We start from the raw sequence: 22,366 nt of genomic DNA, 5'->3' as shown, positions 1-22,366 counted from the left end.
AGATGTACACAATGTTGTATTTCAACAAGGATGTTCTTATTTTGAAAGCAGATTAATGTAAGAAAAGAGTATTGTTAAGTATTTTTTGGATCAGATATGCACCTTGGCTTTTGCAACACATAGTAATACAACAAAGTTTCAAAATCAATGCATAAGGGAAACTTGCAACTGAATAGCAATAAAGGTGAAACCATTAGAAAGAAGCCATTCCCAAAATAAATTTGACAAACAGCCCCCAGGAAAGCTATTGTTCAGAAAAATTACACAATTTGATTTTATTACAAAAAGGCATTTTAAACAAAAAAACTAAACTTACACATGAAAATTCCAATACAAAATCCATCCTAAGACAGAGCATGGTTCTAGTAACACACTTCATTTTAGTCACTCAAAGAGAAACCCTATACATTATGGATCCTCTTCTATCAACGTTTTTCTAAAAGCTCGCAGCCTTTGGGTGCTGCAATTGTAAACTGGTAAAACCAAACAGTTGCAGGGAAAGGGATGTGGGACTTTGAAAATATTCAAGCACAGTTTACCGCAGAAGAAAAGGAAAGTATTATCTCTTGGCTTGGCTAGTGTCCGAAATTGCTCGGGCAGATTTTGGTATTAATACATGTTAATTTTTGCTAATTAACTTTCCCATGAATCATCAACACTACTTCATATAATCGTTTGATAATTTTACTGTTGAGAAAGTTAATTGCTAGACTTGAATACAGCAAGATACCAATATGAGTTTGTCACAAGAAAAATGTGAAAATCAACTCATTATACATGCAAAAAAGACAAGAATCACGTGACAGTTTGTTCACATTCCTATTTCTTTCTCTTTTACAAAAGAAAAGCCTTAAGAAAACATTGTGAAATTCCATTTGTCCTTAAATTGTTCTGCTCAGGTTGAAGATGACTGATAATATTGTCCATAATTCCATGCATTTGAGTAATTGTACTAAAGGGGAAAAAACAGAAAATTAGTATCCTCTATAGTTAATGCTGAAAACTCCAGTACTACCCAATATGAAGCAGCTAACAATTATGAAAATAACTTCAAAACTAAAATTCTCAAGGTGTGAAATACACAAATAGCCCTTTCTTAATCAAGTGATTTGATATTTGACAACTCGGTTGATAAAGCTGATGTTATATGACGGCAGTTCCACTGTTAAATGAATCCTGTACAGTCACAGCATCCCAGGATTCCCATTTGTGACCTACTGTCAGTTTCCCCATTGAGTCTGCTTGTTGAAAAATTGCAGATGGCAATCACATGACCTTGGGAACTGCAGCTGTGATAAGGGCATGCCAGTTGTCAAGTATCCAAATTGCAACCAGAAGGAATGGTTTTATGTCCCCTCATTCAGAACTGCAACTTTGAAAGGCTGCTGAATGAATTATTGCCAAACAAGAATTACCTCTTATAGTGTTATTAAACTGAAGTACATTTTTAAAATAAAATAATTTCAGTTGGCGGAGACAGGTAGAATTGAAGTATTTAGTCCAAAAACATCCAGATAAATGCTCACCTGATACCAGGCATTGTAGTTGTAGGCTGCCTGATTTGCTTGCATATCTCCATCTGCTACTTGTCCAGACATAAGACCTGCTTCATCACTCTGAATTCGTTTCTCATCTGGTTCTTCACAGCTGCAAGAATAGTTTGTGTCATTTCTTTATGAAGCAAAACCTTTGCACCATTTTAATTTTTTTCCCAATAACTGTATGAGGAAATGCTACACTTCCCTGCAAGTTGAACTTGGCCATACATTTCGTATCATGTTATAAATTGTGAAAAGCAGTCACTTTTAATCAAAATTCAGCATTGAAGCCTTTTTCAGGGACCTTACCCCGATCTTGAGTAGAAAGATGGTGACTGATGACCGCAGAACATCTGTATTCCTAGGCAGGTTTATTTGGCACAACATTCAAAGTTTCTCCAGAGTGTTAGACCATTACTGAGTAATGAATTTTAAACTGAAGACTGGGATGCAATATCCTACACCACACATAAACTTTGTACATTATGTATGCCATGCAACATTTAAAGCAGACATGTCAAACTCGCGACATCACGCGACATATTCCAGTTTTTTCCCCATTGCTGGCAATGGGGTAAGTGTGGTTTCCTCGTGATGTGGGCCGGCAGTTTGACACCCCTGATTTAAAGTCTTAAATGGATGCATGGGTTAAAACAAACTTTCCTCAGTTTTCTTCAAGAATATAGATCATCATTACCAATTCAGTTGAAAAAATAGCAGGCCTTTTGAGTTGTAGGTGTAATCTTAAATGACATCTCTAAAGAGCTCCTGATTATTATTATTTTTCCTTCAACAGAATTAAAGATTGTGTAATTAAGTAAAAAGTGTCTCTAAAGTGTGAGCTGTTCTAGTCATATCAAATTGTTTAGCAATCTCTGTGATCACATCAAGGAAATAAGTATTTTTCTTGCTCTTGTTTTCTGGAAATGTGATTCAGGTAGGACAGGGCACTTAGGTGTATCCAAAGTCCAGAGGAACTTACTTACAGGCTATTTACAATCTATTTACAGTCAAAAGTTCTGACAGTGCTCCACACCTGTGGCCCATTGATTGCACTTTGGGTGCATGGCAACCAGGCTGCATTTACAGCTGTTTGCAGTCATACCACATTTTACAGCAGTTAGTAAAAAACCAGCATTTCTAGTTTTCAGCAAAGACACACCAAAGCAAACCACTGATTTGCTTTAATGACTGTGGTCATTTGCTTAACGGCTGCAAAAAAGCTCATAAAATCTAGATCATGTGAACAACTTGTTTTACAACTGTCACCAAGTTATGACCATGATGGACAGGCTCCATTGTGGTCTTAACTCAAGGACTATCTGTGCACAATTCCTCTCAATATTTCATTTACATTTAATCAGCTCAGACATGTACTAACATCAGTAAGGTTTCAAAAATATAACAGTAATTAACAGCTATATTTAAAAAATCAATCCAGTACTTGTAGCTAGAATAAAAATATCTGTACCCATTCTCTGCTTTCCTTTTTAAAGATTCTTGTTCCTTTAGGAGGGCTTGATGTTCTTCATAAGCATCCAAAAGCCTACCAAAAGGAAAGAAAAAAGGAAAACTTTGAGATTCATACTCCAGACATATTCTGAACAAACATAACTCCCAACATTGATGTTTTATATACTGCTTTCACTTTCCATCAATCTAGCTGGATTTTGAAAGTACTATTATAGTAAAATGGAAAATAAATTTTAAATTGTAATTTCTGGAGGAATTTATAAAGAATAAGCATGATCATCTTGATCTCTGTTGGCTACAAATCATTCATAGACCCAAAAATCAAAGATTGCTAACACTAAAAATAAATCTCACTTGTTCACATCAAGGCCAAAATCTTCAAGAAATTCCACTTTGCGCTGAGAAAATATAATCCTCATTTTTACAGGCAACGTTCCATTAATAGCACTGTCAAAACACAAAATGATGTTCTCCTCATTCTGCTTTAGATCTCCACTGTACTCGATTTCCAACAAATTGAGATACAGTTTTGGATTATCCTGTGCAAAAAACAAAACAAAAAAAAAACAATACAAAGTCAACTTAAGTTCCCATGTATTTTAATAGTTAAATGGGTTATGCTTAATCTACAGGTTTCCTCAAATGGGTTATGCTTAATCTACAGGTTTCCTCAAATTTCTAAAAGTACATCAGGCAAGAAACTTTGGCAATAAAACTGGAAGCATGATTTAAATCCTGGCTTATTATGTATGAGAATCCTGAGTAACTGGTGTTTTTAAATACTTCTAGGTCAGTGGTGGTGAACCTATGGCACGGGTGCCAGAGGCGGCACTCAGAGTCCTCTCTGTGGACACGCGCGATGTCGCCCCAGTCCTAGGCCTTCAGCTGGGTTTTATAAAACCTTTTCGCTTTAGGCCTCCACCACCATGTGTCAAAAAAATAAATTAAAAAAAATGTCAATTTCAAATTCTCGTAGGAAAAAAAAGATTTTGCAAAGTTGGAATTGATTGGTTGAACTTTTCAGTCCCACCCAGTCTGCCTTTACCACTGCAGCCACGCCTGTCCAATTGGCCACACCCACCCAATGGGCCACACTCGACGATGCATAAGTGGGTTTTGGGTTGCAGTTTGGGCACTCAGTCTCTAAAAGGTTCGCCATCTCTGTTCTAGGTACTGCAATACAGAAATTGACAGAATATATCTAATTACCTTACAGAATTGAAAACGTGGCTGAATTCATAAATCTTATTATTTATTAATTAAATTTCTATGCTGTCCATCCCCCAAAACTCTGGCAGCTCACAAATTTGAAAATGAAAAAAAGAAACAAATCCAAAACCAATACAATAATAAAACAAGGAAAAAAGAATAGAGAAAAACAGGTCACATTCAATACCCAGAAGGGGATTTCAATCATTTTTACCAAACAGTTCTCTAAGGCCCTCCAAAATTACAACAGCGTGGGAATCTTTACCTTTATTCATTATATACACTTGCAAGAACTGGTTGATGTCTTGCACCATAATCAAAACAGAGTTTTAAAACACCCTTTTTACAACCCCGTAGTCCCTATTCAGGGTATGAGGCAACTGGATGGAACTGAGCTTTTACTGGTCGGATGCCCTACTGCCTATGAGGAGTTTGCATTAAGTATTTTTTCTTTGCGCCCTAGGAGAGAAAATCTGTTATCTATGACTGAACACTCAACCTTCTGAGTTGAGGGGAGGGGAGCATTTTCACCACTAAGCCACCACACTGCTCTCAATCAAAACATGGTACATACAGAAAATATAAGGCCCTGGAAGCATACATGTTTTGTCCATACATGGCCACACATATTGTAGCATCTGAATGGAATCTTGTGGGTTCAACAAAACTCCACGATATTCAACATTCTTCTCTAAAGACAAATATGAGGAACTATTTCAAATATGGTCTCTTAAATAAGGACATACATATTTCATAGAATCATAGAAGTGTAGGGTTGAAAGGGATGTTGGAGGCCTTCTGGTCCAGCCCCCCCCCCAACCAAGGCAGGAGTCCTTATATTACCTTGCACAAATGATTGTCCAATCTTTTCTTGAAAGTCTCCAGCAATGGAGCACTCACAACTTTGGAAAGCAAGCTGTTCCACTAATTAATTGCTCCATCAGAAAAATTCTCCTTACTTCTAGGTTGAATCTCTCTCTGATGAGCTTTCACCCACCGCTTGTCTTGCCCTCAGATGCTATGGAGAATAAATCAGTGCCCTCTTCCCTATGGCAGCTCTTCAAGTATTGGAAGACTGCTATCGTCTCTCCTAAGCCTTCATTAGGTTAAGCCTACCTTGTTCCCTTAGCTGTTCATCATATGCTTTAACCTCCAGACCTCTTATCTTTATTGCTTTTCTCTGCATACTTTCTACGGCAGGGGTATCAAACTGCCGGCCCATGGGTTGGCTTCATCATACCGAAGGCACGCCCACCCCGTTGCCAGCAATGCAAAAAGTGATACATCGCAATATGTCACTTGACATGGCGAGTTTGACACCCGTGTTCTACAGCTTCAGCATCTTTTTGTATTGTAATCAGAACTGGATGCAGTATTCCAATGGCCTCACTGGTGCAGTATGGAGTGGTACTATCACTTCCCATAATCTTGATGCCATCCCTCTGTTGATGCAGCCTGGAACTGCATTGGCTTTTTTGGCAGCTGCAGCAAATTGCTGGCTCATACTTAAGCAGTAAACCATCAAAATCCCTCTCAGTTACTACTGTTGAGCCAGGTATTTCATATTCTATGGATTTAGTTTTTCTTGCCCAAATGCAGGATCTTACTTTTCTCACCACATATTCCCGCTCTCCCAGGAACATTTCCTGCTATGTGTATAATTTGCATTTTTATCTAGAAATCTGCATTGCTTCAGGTACAGTGATCTACCATTTTTGGCCACATGATACTGCCGAGATATGGTATCATTATACTTTCAATGCCAGGTACTTTCCATGCCAGGGAAACCTAAAATTTAAGGATAAACTAGACAAATGGACCAGCCAAGCAACATCAGGTTAGAGGGACTGTTGTCTCCATACTGCAGCTAAGTACATTGCAGTTAAAAGGAATCATCACAGTTGCCAGCTATAACGACTTCCTCCTAAGTTATGATATATAAATGAATGTCAGGAAATTACATACCTTGTCTCTATCAATGGCCTCCAAAAGAACTTTCCTGGCTTTTGGAAGACTCTTCTGAATTTTGAAAAGGTGTCGAGCAAGTTTTACAGCAAAGAAAGAGGCTTCATAGTTTGATTTGGCATTTTTCACAGCTTCCTGAAGCAGATGTTCAGCTTCTTCCATGTTTCCATGTCTCCGTTCTAAACTAACTCTCCGTAAACGAATCATGGCCAATCCTGAAACGTTCTCTTCAAAGATCTTCAGAATTCTTCTGGCTTCATTGATATTCCCTAAAAGTATAGAGAGAATGTGTGGACTTAGAACTGCAAATTGACATGAACCCATCAAAGTTTAGGCTATTTCTCCATCCCAACATCAAGATTATGCTTTGTCCTTTTGATGGAGGATATTATATAATGCATATTAGTTAGATTTTCAGCAGTCAAGAATCTCTGCTTCACAGAGCCACAGTGGGGTCAGAAAGAAGATAACACAAATTAAGGAAATCATAGGCACTCCAATTTAGCATTAACACAGAACCTCATTTCATTTGTTGTCGTTTCAAAAACCTAATTGACAGAAATAGCCTTAATTGAAGTAGAATTTTAACTAGCCAAGTACAGGTAGTCCACGACTTACAACCATTTAGTAACCGTTCAGTTACAACAGCACTGAAAAAATGAGTTATGACCATTTTTTACACAACCATTCCTGTGACCCACGAGATCAAAATTTGGACACTTGGCAATTGGCATGCATTTATGATGGTTACAGTGTTCTGGGTCATGTGAACCCCTTTTGTGACCTTCTGACAAGGAAAATCAATGGGGAAGCCTGATTCACTTAGTAACCATGTTACTAACTTAACAACTGCAGTGACTCACTTAACAACAGTGGCAAGAAAGATCATAAAATGGGACAAAATTCACTTAACAACTGTGTTTCTTAGCAATAGAAATTTAAAGCAATTTGTGCTCAAATATGGTTGTAAGTTGAGGATTTCCTGTAATGAACTTTCCATGCAACTCCTTTTTTTAATCTGAGGGATATCTTTGCCTGGTGGCTCCTCCCATTGGCCCTGACAATATTTTTTTGTTATACTCCAAGGTAAAATAATAGAGAACAATTTGTAGCAAATGTAAAAAAAAATATATCTTCAGGCGGATTCCTAGTGAGTGTACTTTTCTCAGCAATGATAATAAATGTAGCTTGCTGCTACTATATCCTACAAAGTCTTTATAACTTTATAACCTAACCAAGTGCCCTGAAATTTCCAGATTGCTCTCCATCCAACCGTACTGATCCTGTTTACTTTCTGAGATCAACCACATTTCTCTAGGACCATATCCTGAGGTTAGATACTGGCAAGCAATGGAACAGAAGACGCTTAAGGGAAGAAAAATAGATACAGAACAGAACAGAACAATAGAACAGAAAAGATGATCCCATACAATGAAAAATACTAAGTCCAGTGTTCCATTTCCCTTCATTGCCTGAGGAGCAACTTTAAGTAGAATTTCCTAGAGAATCCCCAAAAGTTGGGCACTACTTGTAGAACAGAAATTGGAATGTGGTTCTGTTTCACATAGAATTTCAGTTTTGGAGGAGGTTTCAGCTGCCTTGTATGAATGAGGAATGTCTCAATGAGGAATTGATGGAGGGCCATCTTGCCAACCTTTGTTGTTCAGTGGCATCTTAGTAAAAAAACAACAACTGGCTACATTTCTTGTGGAATTGGCTATGATACTCACTGGGTACTCTCCAGACGTACAACCTGCAATACTGCTTCTGTGACAACACAGAAGATTTAGAGGAACAAGCTCTGTAGAATATACTGTAACTTGGGACATGAATGAGGGATCTCTATGGAGGCCCATGTATTAGGGAAAGATCTGTTTCAATTTATGGCCATGAGGAAAGCCATTTTCCAACAAACACATTTGCTAAGTAGAGGAGTTTGAAAGGACAATACATCAATTGTGTGGTTATGAACAGCTAACCCTGAGAATCTGAAAGGATTGAAGCCACCACTGAAATCTTTGCTCTAACACGCTAAATAATTGATAACCATTTACAAAAAAGGCTAGCATCTCAAGAAATGATCTTTGTGCCACTTCCTTTCTCTTTGGCAGAAAATGTGCCATGTGATTTCAGGGATTTTGAATATTGGTGCTCTACGGGAGGCCACAGTGGTCTGGAGGGAGACAGAATCATAGTCTAGAGCAGCAGTTCTCAACCTGTGGGTCGTGACCCTTTTGGGGGTTGAACGACGCTTTCACAGGGGTCGCCTAAGACCATCGGAAAACACATATTTCCGATGGTCTTAGGAACCAGGACACTAGTGAGAATTTCTGCTCAAGGCTAGCTCCGCCAGCCAGCTCGGGCAGAGGAAAGCAGCCGCATCAGCAGCATGGCGGGGCTGTGCTACCCATCGCAGAGCAGCTACTGCCGCGTCGCCACGGCTATGAACCTCCTGCTCGGCGTCTTTCAGGTCCTCTTGCCTGGCTTCCGTCTGGGAGAAGCGCAGGGCCAAGGTAAAAAAAAAAAAAAAAGCCTGGCGAAATACTTCCGAGGGGTAGCGTCGATCTGTAGTGGGAGGTAAAAGGGGCGGGCGGGTGGGTGGGGGTCGACCAGAAGGGAACTGGGTCTGATAAGGGCGAACGTTGAGTGAGGTTTTCCCCCTTGCCCCTCTCTCCACCTCCCTTTATGCAGCGGCGTCTCTGGCTGCTGCCTTCCCAGTCGCCGAGAAAGGGGAAAAAAAGAACCGTGAGCGGGTTCCCCTTTCTGGCTCATTGCTTAAAGCTTTTTTTTTTTTTAAATGACTGCTCGTTCAGAACTCCTCGGGGCTTGTTTGCACGAGCTTGTGGCAGATCAGTAAATAAAGGGGTGGGGGAGCCAAACCGTCCAAGGCGTTTGCACCCTGAACGTGTGGACACTGCTTTCATGACTTGCTACCACCACCTCTTTTCTTCCCGCCCTGCTCGGGCAATGTGTTGCTGCTGCTGGCTGAGCTGAGCTGCGGCATCGAGCTGGTCCCCATGCCTCCTGGTTGCCCAGCCGTGCTCCGCCCCCGACTGCCCTCCACGCCGCGCCAGAGCCTCCCCCGCGCTGCCCGGCCTGCCTCCCTCGCCGTCGGAGGGCATCTGTGTGTCTCCAAACCTTACTGGACTACCATCCCCAGTAGCCCTAAAAAGCACTGTGGAAGAGTGGGGAATGCTGGGAGTTGCAGTTCATCACCATCTGGAAAAACATGACTCTCCAAAGATTAATCCTTCCTTCCTTCCATCCATCCATCCATCCATCCATCTCCTTCCCTTCCCCTTCAATCTCTCCTTGCTTCCTTCCTTCCTTTCCCCCTCAATCTCCTTCCTTCTCCATCTCCTTCCTTTCCCCTTCAATCTTCCTTCCATCTCCTTCCTTCTCCATCTCCTTCCTTTCCCCTTCAATCTTCCTTCCTTCCTTCCATCTCCATCCCTTCCACTTCAATCTCTTTCTCCTTCCTTCCTTCTTTTCCCCTTCAATCTCCTTCCTTTTCCATCTCCTTCCTTTCCCCTTCAATCTTCCTTCCTTTCCCCTTCAATCTTCCTTCCTTCCTTCCTTCCTTCCTTCCTTCCTTCCCCTTCCCTCCCTCCCAACATTTTTGAGCAAGGAACAGTAAGCTTCTCCAACGAGCATTGCTATATTGTTTTTGTGATTAATCACTATGCTTTATGTTCAATTTGTAACAATTAAAATACACCCTGCATATCAGATATTTACATTACTATTCATAACAGTAGCAAAATTACAGTTGCTACTATGAAGTAACAACGAAAATAATTTTATGGTTGGGGGTAACCACAACATGAGGAACTGTATTAAAGGGTCTCGGCATTAGGAAGATTGAGAACCACTGGTCTAGAGTCTAAAAACTGTTTATTTCCAGATAGACAGTTATAACTAGCTCAAGTCTGGATGAACCTGGCTCCTTAGCTGAGAAGATGGAGGATACAAGATTTCGAGGACAATCAATAGCTCTATGTCAAAGGGTGTTTTATATGGAACGGGGGTGATTGTTTATTTTTATGCCTTCAAATGTGTTGTTTGACTCGGTGAACGCCTGAATTAGCAGCATTTCTAACATCTATCTTGTTAAATTCTGGGCAATGAGAAAGGGGAGCTGATGGTATGCCCAGAGTATTGTGCAATTAAACCCAGAATCTAAAAGGATGAGACAATTCAAGGGAGACCTATATGCCCACTGTCTCCTCCTCACCTTGCTGTTCTTCAAAAGCAGCCCAGAGCAAGTGCACCATCGGTTTCTTCGAGAGATGTATCGTGCAGGCCCGGCTGTATACGTGCCTCACCCCTTCAATGCTGTGGTTCTCCATATACTTGGCATACTGCATTTGAAGACAGAGCAGAGACTGAATGATTCCCAGCTTACTCTGGGTTGCTAAATACTTGAGAGAACTATAAAATTCTTGTTTTTTAAACCCATTCAGCACCTTTATTGAACCATTAGACTAGTTTCTGTAAGGAAGGACGAAGAGAGGCAACGAAGTTGGCATATGCAGCTGTCAAATCTGGTTGCAAGCAGACCATCTCCTAATGCAACAGATATAGTTATACATGAACAACATTCAAACAAGAGTACAGAAGGTTAGTCACTGATCATCAATATTTGCAAAGAGTAGAACTGGGATAGGAGAAACGCCCCTTACTTTGATCCAGAATTCTTCATAGAGAGCACAGGAGATCACGCAACGCTCAAAAAGAACCACTACTCGTTCATGCGTTCCATTCTCAATCTCAAAGTCCAAATACTCCTTCCAGTTCTTCAGCTGTGTTTTCTCCAGAGGTTTAACATGAAAATAAGGTCGTTTTATCTGAAAATGACATGACATGGGAAGTCATGAAAACACATTTCATTTTACATTGTGTTCATTACAGATATTAAGAAGCTGAATTATCTCAGCAAACCTTACTTATTTTGATCCCAGCTAGTTTTGTCATCTTTATTCTTTGTTTCTTGTTCCTTTAAAGCAGTGTTTCTCAACCTTGACAATTTTAAGGCATGTGGACTTCAACCCCCAGAATTCCACAGCATTGGAATTGCTGGCTGTGGAATTCTGGGAGTTGAAGTCCACATGCCTTAAAATTGTCAAGGTTGAGAAACACTGCTTTAAACTACCCAGTCTTTGGGAGTCAGGGAACACATAAATTTAATATTTTTTTAAATTATTACTTTTATAATCTTATATATTATCCTCAAATAAAACCAGTTTGTTTGTTGGATATATCATATCCAAATATATACAATTTAGATATAGCTTTCTAAAAAATAAGAACAAGAACCAAAACAAAATATTGTGTAAAGTGAGCGCTAGGTCCTAAGACATATGTTGTTTTTCACTAGCTGATTGTAAGCATTCACAAGGTGGTCAACTGTAAGAATATAATCAGCTAAGCAATAGAAACAGCTTGTAGACAAGCAAGGAAATCACTCAGAAATAAAAAGGTCCATGTAGACACAATAAAATCATTATGTCTATAGCATAATCTTTCAGAAGATTGTATACAATGGTAAGAATAAAAACTCTAACTACAGAAAATTCAACAGAAAGAGAGAAGATCCCTTCTACTAGACAATATATGCCCAAATTTCTCTTTCTTTGTTTTGTGCTTACTCTGGCCTAGCCAAATATTCTGACAAACAGTCAGAATTCTCTTCTTCTTTGAATTTGTTCTATGATAACAAAATCCTTATTAGACATAAACAGTTGGGTATTATAAACAAAAAGCAGCATGCAAAGAGACTCAAATAAATAAAATATGCTTGCTGTGTTGACCTTGACTTAGTAATTTGGCATACACAGCTATGAGGAGAAAGAAGAGAAAAAATATTGAACATTTAAGCATAGAATTTTTAAAAAATGAAATATGCAAATAATGAAGTATAATGATTTAAGAACACGAACTTGTCTTTACTGTAAAGCCATTAATTAAAATGTGCTGGCTACAAGAAGCTAAAGGGAGTACAAAAGGATTTGGAACCACACCTAGGTTACTCAAAATTATTTATACTATGTATTTGTTCTGACCCGCCCATTTTGAGGGACCAGGCCAACTGCAATGAATCCCATTTAACTGCTAGTTCCAAGTTGAAACTCCAATCACGTCTTCAAGAAAAAATTATGCAAGAAGCTACAGACATAATGTACTTAGAAAAAGGCATACTACTAGTGCTAGAGATGCAAGGGATAACAGAATAAGAGTTGGAAGGGACCTTGGAATTCTTCTAATCCAGCCTCTGCTCAAACAGGATCTTATGTGGTGGACAGCATTTTAAGGGAGAAAAATCACATTGGGCCTTTGTGGCTACATGGACATATAATAAATTGCAAACATTAGAAAATGAGCAAAGAAGTAAGTTCTTTCAACAAAGACCCATCTTTAATTAAATGCTTGAAGTGATATTAAAATAGCATTTCAGACTTTTCTTTGGCCAATCAAAAATATATTCAATGTTTTCACTATAGTTGGCATATTTGTTAATAGATATTGTTTATAAAGCCACAAGCATACAGGTCATAGCTTCCTTTATAAAAAATGGCAATGTGTTACTATGTATCAACTGAATAGAATGGTAATATTATTTTCACTGATATGTAGAAAAACAGAAATAGAAAAACCTAAAACTCTAAAGCTTCTACAAAGCCACTAGCAAAGGGGCAGCCTAATTTCTATAGGAAGGCTTTTAATAATGCAGTACCATGACAGAAATTGTATAAACCCTCAGCTTTGACAAGAGTATTCAAAAGAACTTACCCCTTCTTCAAAAGTCCACCGCTTGCTAACTTCATGTTCATTGTGATTGAATATTTCTTGATGAATTTCAATGATTCTGTGACGCATGTTTTCTATTTCGGTGATAAGCTAAACCAAACAGTGGGAAGTGTTAATACAATTCAGGCAAGGAGGCATTTTTATTAGACATTTCTGAAACAAGTACCTACTCTGGATGGGAATAATAATAATAATAAAACTATTCTAGTGGACTGTGAAATATCATGCATTCCAATAGAATTGCTGGTATACATTACAGTTTAATATGAATAAAAACCCTAAAATGAACAATGACCTTCCTAGTCCCACAGCCTTTATCAAAATACCTGACCACACATAGAATGGAAATAGCTATCAATGCACTCTAAGAATCCTAAAGAATGATTAACTTAATAGTATTGTGCTAGACCAGGCAAGTCAAACTTGCGATGTCACATGACTTTTTCCCATTGCCGGCAATGGGGTGGGCACAGTTCAGCATGACACATCCGGCCCGCGGGCCAGCAGTTTGACATTCCTGTGCTAGACCATTTGTCTGTGGCTAAAGTATACTAATAGCTAAACAAAATGTAGTTTCTTTCTTTTGGGTCTTAGTGTGCTGTTATAAATGGTAAACCATGGTTTATGGCTTTACAAGTTTTGGAAACCCAGCCATATTTAGCTTATTCAATATACCATGTTAATATCCTAGTGCAATATCTGAAACAGATGTGCAAAAATATGGGGAAGATGTTTTGAACTTGAAACAAACCATCAAGTTCAAATCAAAAATTATCCTGTGCTTTTACCATAATTAATCCAATAGGAAGAAAGAAAACGGTACAGTAAAATCAGTACACCCTTCCATCAATAATCTTTCCTGTTCCATAAGTGACACATACATGTAGGGAAATGAAACTACATACCTCCAAACTTTCAAATAAAAGAACCAAACCAGGCAGAGTTATTAGTAGCTTTACCTCAGAGTTCTGGTTGTGCGCATGAGTGTGTTAAATACAGCTACCTGAACTAGTTTACCAGAACAATACAATTGTTTAAGAATATTTCCCTGAACTATATCTGCACAAGTGTTTGTAAGTTATTGATGAGTTTCTATATTAATATGTAGAAAAACTGACAAGCTGCTTAAGATTGTGCACTGCAACAGGACACCAAAATCATTATATGACATTTCAAAAACATCCAATGAAAAAAATGGAGAACTAAAAGCACCAACAGATTTTAAAGGGAGAAAGATAAAGTACTGGCATACACAGAATGTATGAGTAAATGCACATACACTACATTGGTGTTTCTGTACAGAAACAATTTTCTGAACATAACTTTTAATAGCACTTTCAACAACAAAAAAACATTTCCAAATAGCTGACTAAATTATAAAAAACTGCTAGCACCAAAGAAATTGTCTACTGTACAGGTACATTCCAAACTGCAAACTTAATCAAAAATGCTGATTGCTTACTTTAGCAGGGTCAGTAATATCTTCAGTTCCAGAAGGTTGGTTATCTCCAGGTAGTTCATCTTCCCCGTTATGATTATTGGCAGTAGAAGCAAGTTCTCTACGCAGCTGAATGAATTGTTCAGTAGAAAGAAGGTCTCGAGGCAGATTATTCTGGACATGCTCTTTGAACCTATAATATATCAACAAAAACAAGGAGTAGAAAATCTTACTATTTTATGTTCACTTCTACATAATACAGGGGTCAAGGTGAAATATTAGCTATTCCAAGCTTACTAAATACACTTCTGAAGCACATACACAGTTATGAACAGGTAACGATAAAGCAGGTCAAACTTACACCTAAGTGAAACAGTTCTGAAAACATTCAATCTCAAGGGTTGTTTTTTTTTAAAAAAAAAATCTATGAATGTAATCGAGTTTGCATCTTCCAGATTACAAAGGTTTACTTCTTCTACCTTTTACATAATGAAGTAGCTGGACTCATTAGGTGTTTTAACTGTAGGCAACCAAACAAGTTAGTAGGAGCCACTAGTTTAACATGTATGCCTTCCAAGAATATAAAATGAATTAAAATTGATAAAGAAAAGCATAATAATCTTTAAATCAGAAAACATTAAAGAAAAGTTTTAAAGGTTACTCACAAGACTGAATCTATCATTGATTTCTGCATGTAGCTTTATAACAACTTCTCCCAAATGAAGCTATCATGGACTGAATTATAATTCTAATTTTCCTCAACTGGTACAGCAACTGCAGTACAACATTTTAGGGAAAGCTGCAGCTGCACAACTGGCCACCTAGAAATATTCTAGAAATCTAACATATATATGTTCTTTAACAGACTGGCAAATTTAACTTATTAAATTTACATATACAATGTAAGTTTTATTAATAAACAATGAATTATGTGGGATAGATCTCGTGTAATATCCATGTATCTTATGAGATTATTCCTTTCTTCCTCATTCTCCCTGATTTTCCAACAAGATCTCAAATCTGTTAGAATATTTTGGGGGAAGAGTGGAATACAAGGGTACTTAGAAAAGCAAGGAGTTCATTTCAACAATCTATTGGTAGACAAATATAGTTGGAAATAACACTCTTATCAGTCCTTCAGATCCTTCTATACCAGTGGTTCTCAACCTTTTAATGCCGCGACCCCCAACCGGTCGTAAGTCGAGGACCACTCAACCGGTTGTAAGTCGAGGACTACTCAACTGGTGCAGCACCGTTTGCAGAATGGGACTTTTGGCGGGCTCAGCAGGGCAGAGACAGCCTGGACAATTCCTATTGGCTTTTGAAAGCCAATAGAATTAGACTCTATTCAAGAGAGTCTATTCTATTGGCTTTCAAAAGCCAATAGAATAAAAGGGAGTAGCACAGCTAAGGAAAAGGGGGAAAAAATGGCGGACTGCGTTGTTTGGCGACCCCCGTGAAATGGTCGTTCGACCCCAAATGGGGTCCCGACCCACAGGTTGAGAACCACTGTTCTATACAATCCAAGAACAACTTAATCCTCTACACGTCAGGTCAACCTCAGACCCTACATACTTTCTCATGTAATCTACTGCAAATGTCACCCAAACCTACTCCCAGTGCTACTGCAATCTCATTAGATAAATGGGTGCATAACCTCTTTGGGTGCCTTTTCAGCAATACTATCAATTTCTCAAGAGCTTGTCTGACAATTGATGTGCAGGCTGCTGGGAGTAAATTCCATTAGAAACTAAAACACATGAGATTAATAAATTTTATTCTCTTTCTTTGGTAGAATGGGGTACCGTATATTCCGGCGTATAAGGCGACTGGGCGTATAAGACAACCCCCAACTTTTGAGAAGATTTTCAGGGTTTAGAAAGTCGTCTTATACGCCAGAAAATACAGTACAATATTGAATTTCTGTTTATAGATGAGCACAATAGGAGCTCCATTCCTTTGCTGCCAGAAAGCGAGTGTTGCCCACCACTGCTTCCCTAATGCTTCCTGAACTGGTAAACAGTGTGTTTGCTGGGTTTACATTTGTAAAGAAAAATCATTAACAATTGGTTTCTATAATCTATAATCCACATAGTACGTTTAGTTGATTTCCCCTTTTCCCCAAAATGTCTTCTTTGCAAACCTTAAAATAATATAGTTCTTATTATTTTCATAAAATATATTTAATCTTTAAATATTCCATTTAATGTGCCTAGTCATCTAATCCTTTAGGTCTTATTCAAAACATTTTTTTCTTTTTTATACATTATAATTTCCCTAAATTCAGACACATTTAATTATCTAAAACATTTCCTTCATCTAGGCCATTTCAGCAGTATTATATTACTTATATCAAGAAATAAAATAAAAGGGGGGGGAAGCATACAGTATTATTTAAGGAATTCATCTCTCTTAGAATGACATATGTATTCAGAATCTTTTCTGTTTCTTTAACCATATTCAAACAAATGTTTCTTTTTAAAATATTCTCTCTGGTAGATCCCATCATCTGTTTTCTTAATTTTCACTTTGATCTTTTTCCTTTGACCAGTATCTTTCTTAATCAATGTGATTTACTGAATCAAAAAGTTTTTCCATATATTCATGACTGCTGCTATAGGTGTAAGAAGTAAATCAAATGTTTCTTTTTTTGTAGATGTAATGTCCTTAATTTATATAGCTTACTGTTTTCTACTATTTAATTGCTTTTCCTGAAAAAGAATAAAGTGATGGGCGATGTAGAAAAATGTATGCTTTGTCCTGTAAAAAAAAATAGGGCTAGCCACTAGGGGGCAGATTTTTAAATTCAGAAAACAGCTACCCGTATATTTGGGCGTATAAGACGACCCCCGACTTTTGAGAAGATTTTCAGGGTTTAGAAAGTCGTCTTATACGCCAGAAAATATGGTATTTTTTATCTGTTTATCAGACAAATAAAATACTTAATACTTAAGTGGTCCTGGATTAACACCACATCCTATACCAGGGATAGGCAACCCAAAACACTTAAAGAGCCACTTGGACCCGTTTCCCACCAAAAACAAAACACTGGGAGCCGCAAAACCATTTTGATATCTAAAATGAAGATAACACTGCATATATCCTTTTTTACCTTTATTATAGGTGTGTGTGTGTTTGTGTGTGTGTATGTGTGTGTGTGTGTATATATATATGTATATGTATGTATGTATATATATATACACACACACACACACACACACACAGGTAAAAAAAGGATATATGCAGTGTTATCTTCATTTTAGATGTCAAAAGGGTCTCTCTCTCTCTCTCCCTCTCTATCTGCCCTTGGTCTGCCACTCCTCTTCCCCCACTCTCTTTCTCTCTCTCTCTCTCTCTCCCTCTCTCTCTTTCTCCCCCCCCTCTCCTATCTGCTGCTCACCTGACAAGCTTCAGGCTGTTGTCCAACAAGATCAGGGGTAGGCAACCTCGTCTCTTTTATGACTCATGGACTTCAACTCCCAGAATTCCTGAGTCAGCCTAGCTGGGCTAGCTAGCTCTCTCCTGCCCTTCCTGCTTCCTGCAGAGACGCAGCAAAGGGAAGAGCTCCGCCCAGTAAGCTTTTCAGCTCCTCGGAGAACACTGTGAGTGCACTCTCTTTTTTTATACACACACACACACACACACACACACACACACACAGAGAGAGAGAGAGAGAGAGAGAGAGAGAGAGAGAGAGAGAGAGAGAGAAGCGCAATTCCTCTCTCTGTCTCTGTCTCTCTCTGCAAAGGCAGAGGAGGCTGGGAGCCGCATGGGAAGGCTCAAAGAGCCGCATGCGGCTCCGGAGCCGCAGGTTGCCGACCTGTGTCCTATACCCTATAGTCAAAAGTCTTAGATAGTAACTTTTCTTAAGATTGTTTTCGTAAAGAGTAGTAAAACAGTAATGTTTTTAAAATGATTAGGATAATATTTCAGTGTGAAAACACAGCTCATTGCAGCTCCCTTATTGTTATTATATTTTTTATTCTGCCTATTATATATTTGGCCCACACTTCAAGGAGGTGAACATATCTAAAACTCTTATAATCCCTCACAACAACCTTGAGAGGTAGATTGGCCTAAGCGAGATTTTCAGTTCAAGAAAAATCTACACAACAACATTGTGGAATTTGGTTCTCCTTGCAATGTTGCAAAAATATTACTGGAGAGAAGTTCAAAAACACTCAGGAAAGGAATTCTGCCTTGATCTGTAGGTCAGATTACATTACCATGTAATTGTAAAAATGTACCATACAATTATACTAACAGAAGAATACTACCCAACAGTTATAATCCTTATACCAGGGCTTTTCAACCGGTGGTACATATACCACCTGTGATACTTTGGCACGTGGCAGGTGGTACGCGGCTGTTCTAGAGAAGTATAGGGGAGCGGAATGAGCCAAAGCGACCCAAGCCTGAGGGAGAGGCAGCTACAGCTGCAGGACTGTCTGGGCTCGGTAGAAGCCCCAGGAGCTGGCAGGGCTCCAGCTGATTGGCGCTTCCGGAAGCAGCAGGGAGCTGGAGTGAACTGAAGAAAAGGGGGGGGGGGGATACAGGCTATAAAAGGAGGTGGTTTTGGCGGGAAAGGGGGGAAAAAAGACAACAGGAAAAGAGAAGGAGACAAAGAAGAAGCTGTGGAAGAAGAGCTCAGCAGGCAAGGAGGAAACAGGGACAGAGAAGCAGCAGCTGTCGCTGGAAGAAAAGGTCCCCTGGTTCATTTTCTCCAGCCAGGAGAATGCAATCAGCGCTGATGAAATGAAAAGCTGGGAGACGAGCATGTCAGAAAGGAGGTTGGTTCATTTAGTTCTGGATCAGCTGGCAGCTTGATTGGGTTACCATAAGGATTTTTGTGCAGTTTTTACAGCGTTTTGTAATTCAGAGGTTCAGTTTGTGTGCTTTGGTTATTGGAATAACCAAATGCTAGCAATGAGTCCAAAGTGTTGACTTCTGTAGTTAGTTTTACCCCCTTGAGTCTGTCTATGGCAGGCATGTCAAACTCACGACGTCACATGACATCGCGTGACATATTGGGACTTTTTCCCCATTGCCGGCAATGCAGTGGCCGTGGTTTTGGCATGACACATCCGGCCCATAGGCCAGCAGTTTGACGTGCCTGGTCTATGGTTTTTAGAAAGTTTTCTTTGAAGGTAAACAGGCTTAATTTAAGGCAATTGCCGGAGCCTTTCAGTCTGAGATTGCAACACTGTGACACATGACATGCTTGAGTCAGCTTAAAGAAAAATAACTGGAGTTTAGTGTTTATTCTGGGAGCCTTTTGTGAGCCTTTCTTGTTTTGCACTTGATTCCTGTGTGTTCAAGGATACAGGGAAGGGATTTGGGGGGGGGGGTGTGCAAGGAAGAAGAAGAAGATAGAGAGAAGGGCCGGCCAGCCTGCTGGTAGTGGTGCATATTAATAAATATGGATAAATTCATCATATATTTGTCAGTACAAAGGAAAAGTGATTTAGCAAAGGAACTGCCACCAAAGAAATTAAAACTGGTACTTTTTTCCTTTCTTTAGTTTGTAATATTTTATTAGAGAATAAAATACAAAAATCAAAAGTAAATAGTAGGACACAGTGGGAAGGAAAAAGGGGGGAAAAGTGAGGGGGAGAAGGGAAAAAGAACAGACTTCCTCTGTTGCAGTAGAAGGAAGCATTAACATTGAACCTCAACTTTTTACTTTTCCATCATATTATAAACTAGACATTTCTAGAAATCTAATCAGTAAAACCCCAAATCCCCTTTTTTTTAGTCATCAAGTTTTTGACACCTTGGTAAGCACTGGCACAATCTGTGAAAAGGTTGAAAATCCCTCCCTTATACCTTTGGAAGTGATGACTATATAACTGTGTTGGAATCCCAAGAATGCGATCAAATATAGTAGTCACTGCTCGCAGGTTGCCTTCCTCATTTTCCCAATTGATATACATTTCCCAGAGTTTGTCTGAGCGGAAATCGGTCCCTGCAGCAAGCACTGCATGTTCATATGTCCTAGATTGTAAACATAATCAAGGAAGTTTTTCATTAGCACAAAATACATCACAGAACAAATTAGAAATATTTCATTTAGAAAAGAATGAAGCCACTGAGACATGATTTTTGAGAATTTAACACAGAATATCTTTTAAATATTTAAAGCAGAATACAATATTGTTTGTGACTGGAAAATTGGCAGTCTCACAACAAATAGCTTTCCTTAAATTAATTTATTTCAGTATTTTGGAACTTCTTTCAGGCCCAAATAGGATATCAGTGGCAAGCATGGATATGAATTATAATCTGATGTTATATATTAGGCTGTTAATTTTTTTTAATAAAAACACATATATCATGCATAGGATTTTTATTCACAAGTATATATGCTAAAGTGTTCTGAAGTCTAAGCAGGCTTTCAAAACTCCTATCTGGCCTTTAGTAAACTAGTAAACAAGTACACTTCAATCTTATATATCATCAGTTTCTTAAGGTTGTGCTATAAATGGCATTTCTAATTTCAAGCTTCTAAGAGGGAAGCAATATGCTTCTCCTTCAGGCTGAATACTAAGGTGTATCTTTTCATATGATCAAGTACAGCCTTAAGTACAATTCCACTATACATGATACACACATTAAGATTCTTTTCAACCAACTTACCCTCTAATGGTCCCAACAGTTTCTACATCACTGGAATCCAGTGTCTCTTTGAGGAAATTTATATAATGAATCCAGAGATCAACGCTAAGAGGTATCGCCTGAAGTCCTCTCCGATACACCTACAAAGAGAACACTAAATAGCTATCTTTTGAACCTTTAGATAGGTTACATGAGAGAGGCAACACTGTGTTATCTGGTGAACCTTACGAAATACTAATGTACTGGAATTTTGTTTAAATAATCTACCATTACCATTTGGGTGGAGGTTGGCTAGAACATGGCAATGCTCTGATCTCCACGTGCGGAGTCTTGATCTTCAAAGCGCAGCAGTCCCTGCATCTGACCAGGCTGTGTGGGCAGGCTTTAGGGTACAGATCATAGGGCACAGACCCTTTAGAGCATCAATGTCAGCGTCTGACCAAAAATGCAATAAAATGTAGCAATGGTGACCAGCAAAACCAACCACAGCGTTTGAATTTTGTGAAATAATAAATGTATAATGTAAGTGACAGAAAAGCCCTGCCCTACTTGTTAAGCTGCAGTGTAATGCAGACGCTTGCACTGCAAAGCTTGACAAACTGTAGTAGAGGTTTAACGCACCTGCCAACAAAGAGAGAAGATATTAGCTCCAAAGGCCATAAGGAGTGACAAGTGTAAATAGAAAACCCTGTATGAAAGTGGCAGGTACTGGCAGCCAAAGAATTTCTTGCAACGCAGTGGTTTGGTCATCATTTGGCTCACAGAACCCAAGAGCAACAGCTGCATAACTATATACATACCTCATCTGCCTGCTTCATGTTATTGTGCCGCTTCTCAAGGTCTGCATACTTCTTCCAATAGCCATAACAATAAGGGTAATGTGTGAAAAAACTGTCAAAGGCTTTACTTGCAGCTGGTAAATGGTTCTGGGGAAAAATATACAGTACAGGATTTAGTAGTTTTAGACTCCACAGTAGATTGGAAGGGAAAAAAACTAATTTATACATCATCTGCCTTAATAGAATCAAATTATAAATCTTAAGGAAGTGACTACAAAATCTACTTAAATATTAAGAGCGCAAGATCCAAAGCACTACTACAGGTAGTCCTTGGCTTATGATGATTAGGACCAGAATCTCAGTTGTTGAGCAATTCAGTTATTAAGCTAGATACCCTTGTAACTGTTTCATTCAACAACTGTAACCCTGGCAGTTGTGAAATGGCCACGCAGATCATAAAGCAAACAGAGCAAAGTGCTGAAGGAGGGTAAGCAGTGCCTCCATATGTGTAAGGAAATTCCTGTGCCAGAGAAAGCTTGGGA

At 38.9% G+C, this 22,366-nt stretch overlaps 1 protein-coding gene and 1 non-coding gene across 3 annotated transcripts in view; both read right to left on the bottom strand.

Moving 5' to 3' along the window:
• Positions 1 to 245: 245 nt before the first annotated feature.
• The window catches only part of PRPF39 (pre-mRNA processing factor 39), a 28,050-nt gene continuing 5,929 nt past the window's right edge, over positions 246 to 22,366 (bottom strand). For both annotated transcript variants that reach the window (XM_039358626.1, XM_039358627.1), the window contains exons 3-14: positions 21,846 to 21,971; positions 21,067 to 21,185; positions 20,257 to 20,424; positions 14,455 to 14,623; positions 12,975 to 13,082; positions 10,868 to 11,032; positions 10,420 to 10,546; positions 6,186 to 6,454; positions 3,366 to 3,550; positions 3,010 to 3,084; positions 1,527 to 1,647; positions 246 to 952 (exon numbers count right to left, since the gene is read on the bottom strand). In XM_039358626.1, the coding sequence (XP_039214560.1) occupies positions 896 to 952; positions 1,527 to 1,647; positions 3,010 to 3,084; positions 3,366 to 3,550; positions 6,186 to 6,454; positions 10,420 to 10,546; positions 10,868 to 11,032; positions 12,975 to 13,082; positions 14,455 to 14,623; positions 20,257 to 20,424; positions 21,067 to 21,185; positions 21,846 to 21,971 (1,689 nt within the window). In that variant the 3' untranslated portion in view covers positions 246 to 895. The remainder of the gene's footprint in view (positions 953 to 1,526; positions 1,648 to 3,009; positions 3,085 to 3,365; positions 3,551 to 6,185; positions 6,455 to 10,419; positions 10,547 to 10,867; positions 11,033 to 12,974; positions 13,083 to 14,454; positions 14,624 to 20,256; positions 20,425 to 21,066; positions 21,186 to 21,845; positions 21,972 to 22,366) is intronic.
• Positions 6,046 to 6,127, bottom strand: LOC120315001. Its single transcript, XR_005558581.1, has one exon. It is a non-coding gene; the product is annotated as a small nucleolar RNA SNORD127 (small nucleolar RNA).

The sequence above is a fragment of the Crotalus tigris genome, unplaced genomic scaffold, assembly GCF_016545835.1.
Source record: "Crotalus tigris isolate CLP2741 ecotype Arizona unplaced genomic scaffold, ASM1654583v1 scf7180000019042.1166422, whole genome shotgun sequence".
Lineage (NCBI taxonomy): Eukaryota > Metazoa > Chordata > Lepidosauria > Squamata > Viperidae > Crotalus > Crotalus tigris.
Note: the sequence above shows the minus strand (reverse complement) of the source record. Positions and strands in the feature narration are given on the sequence as shown.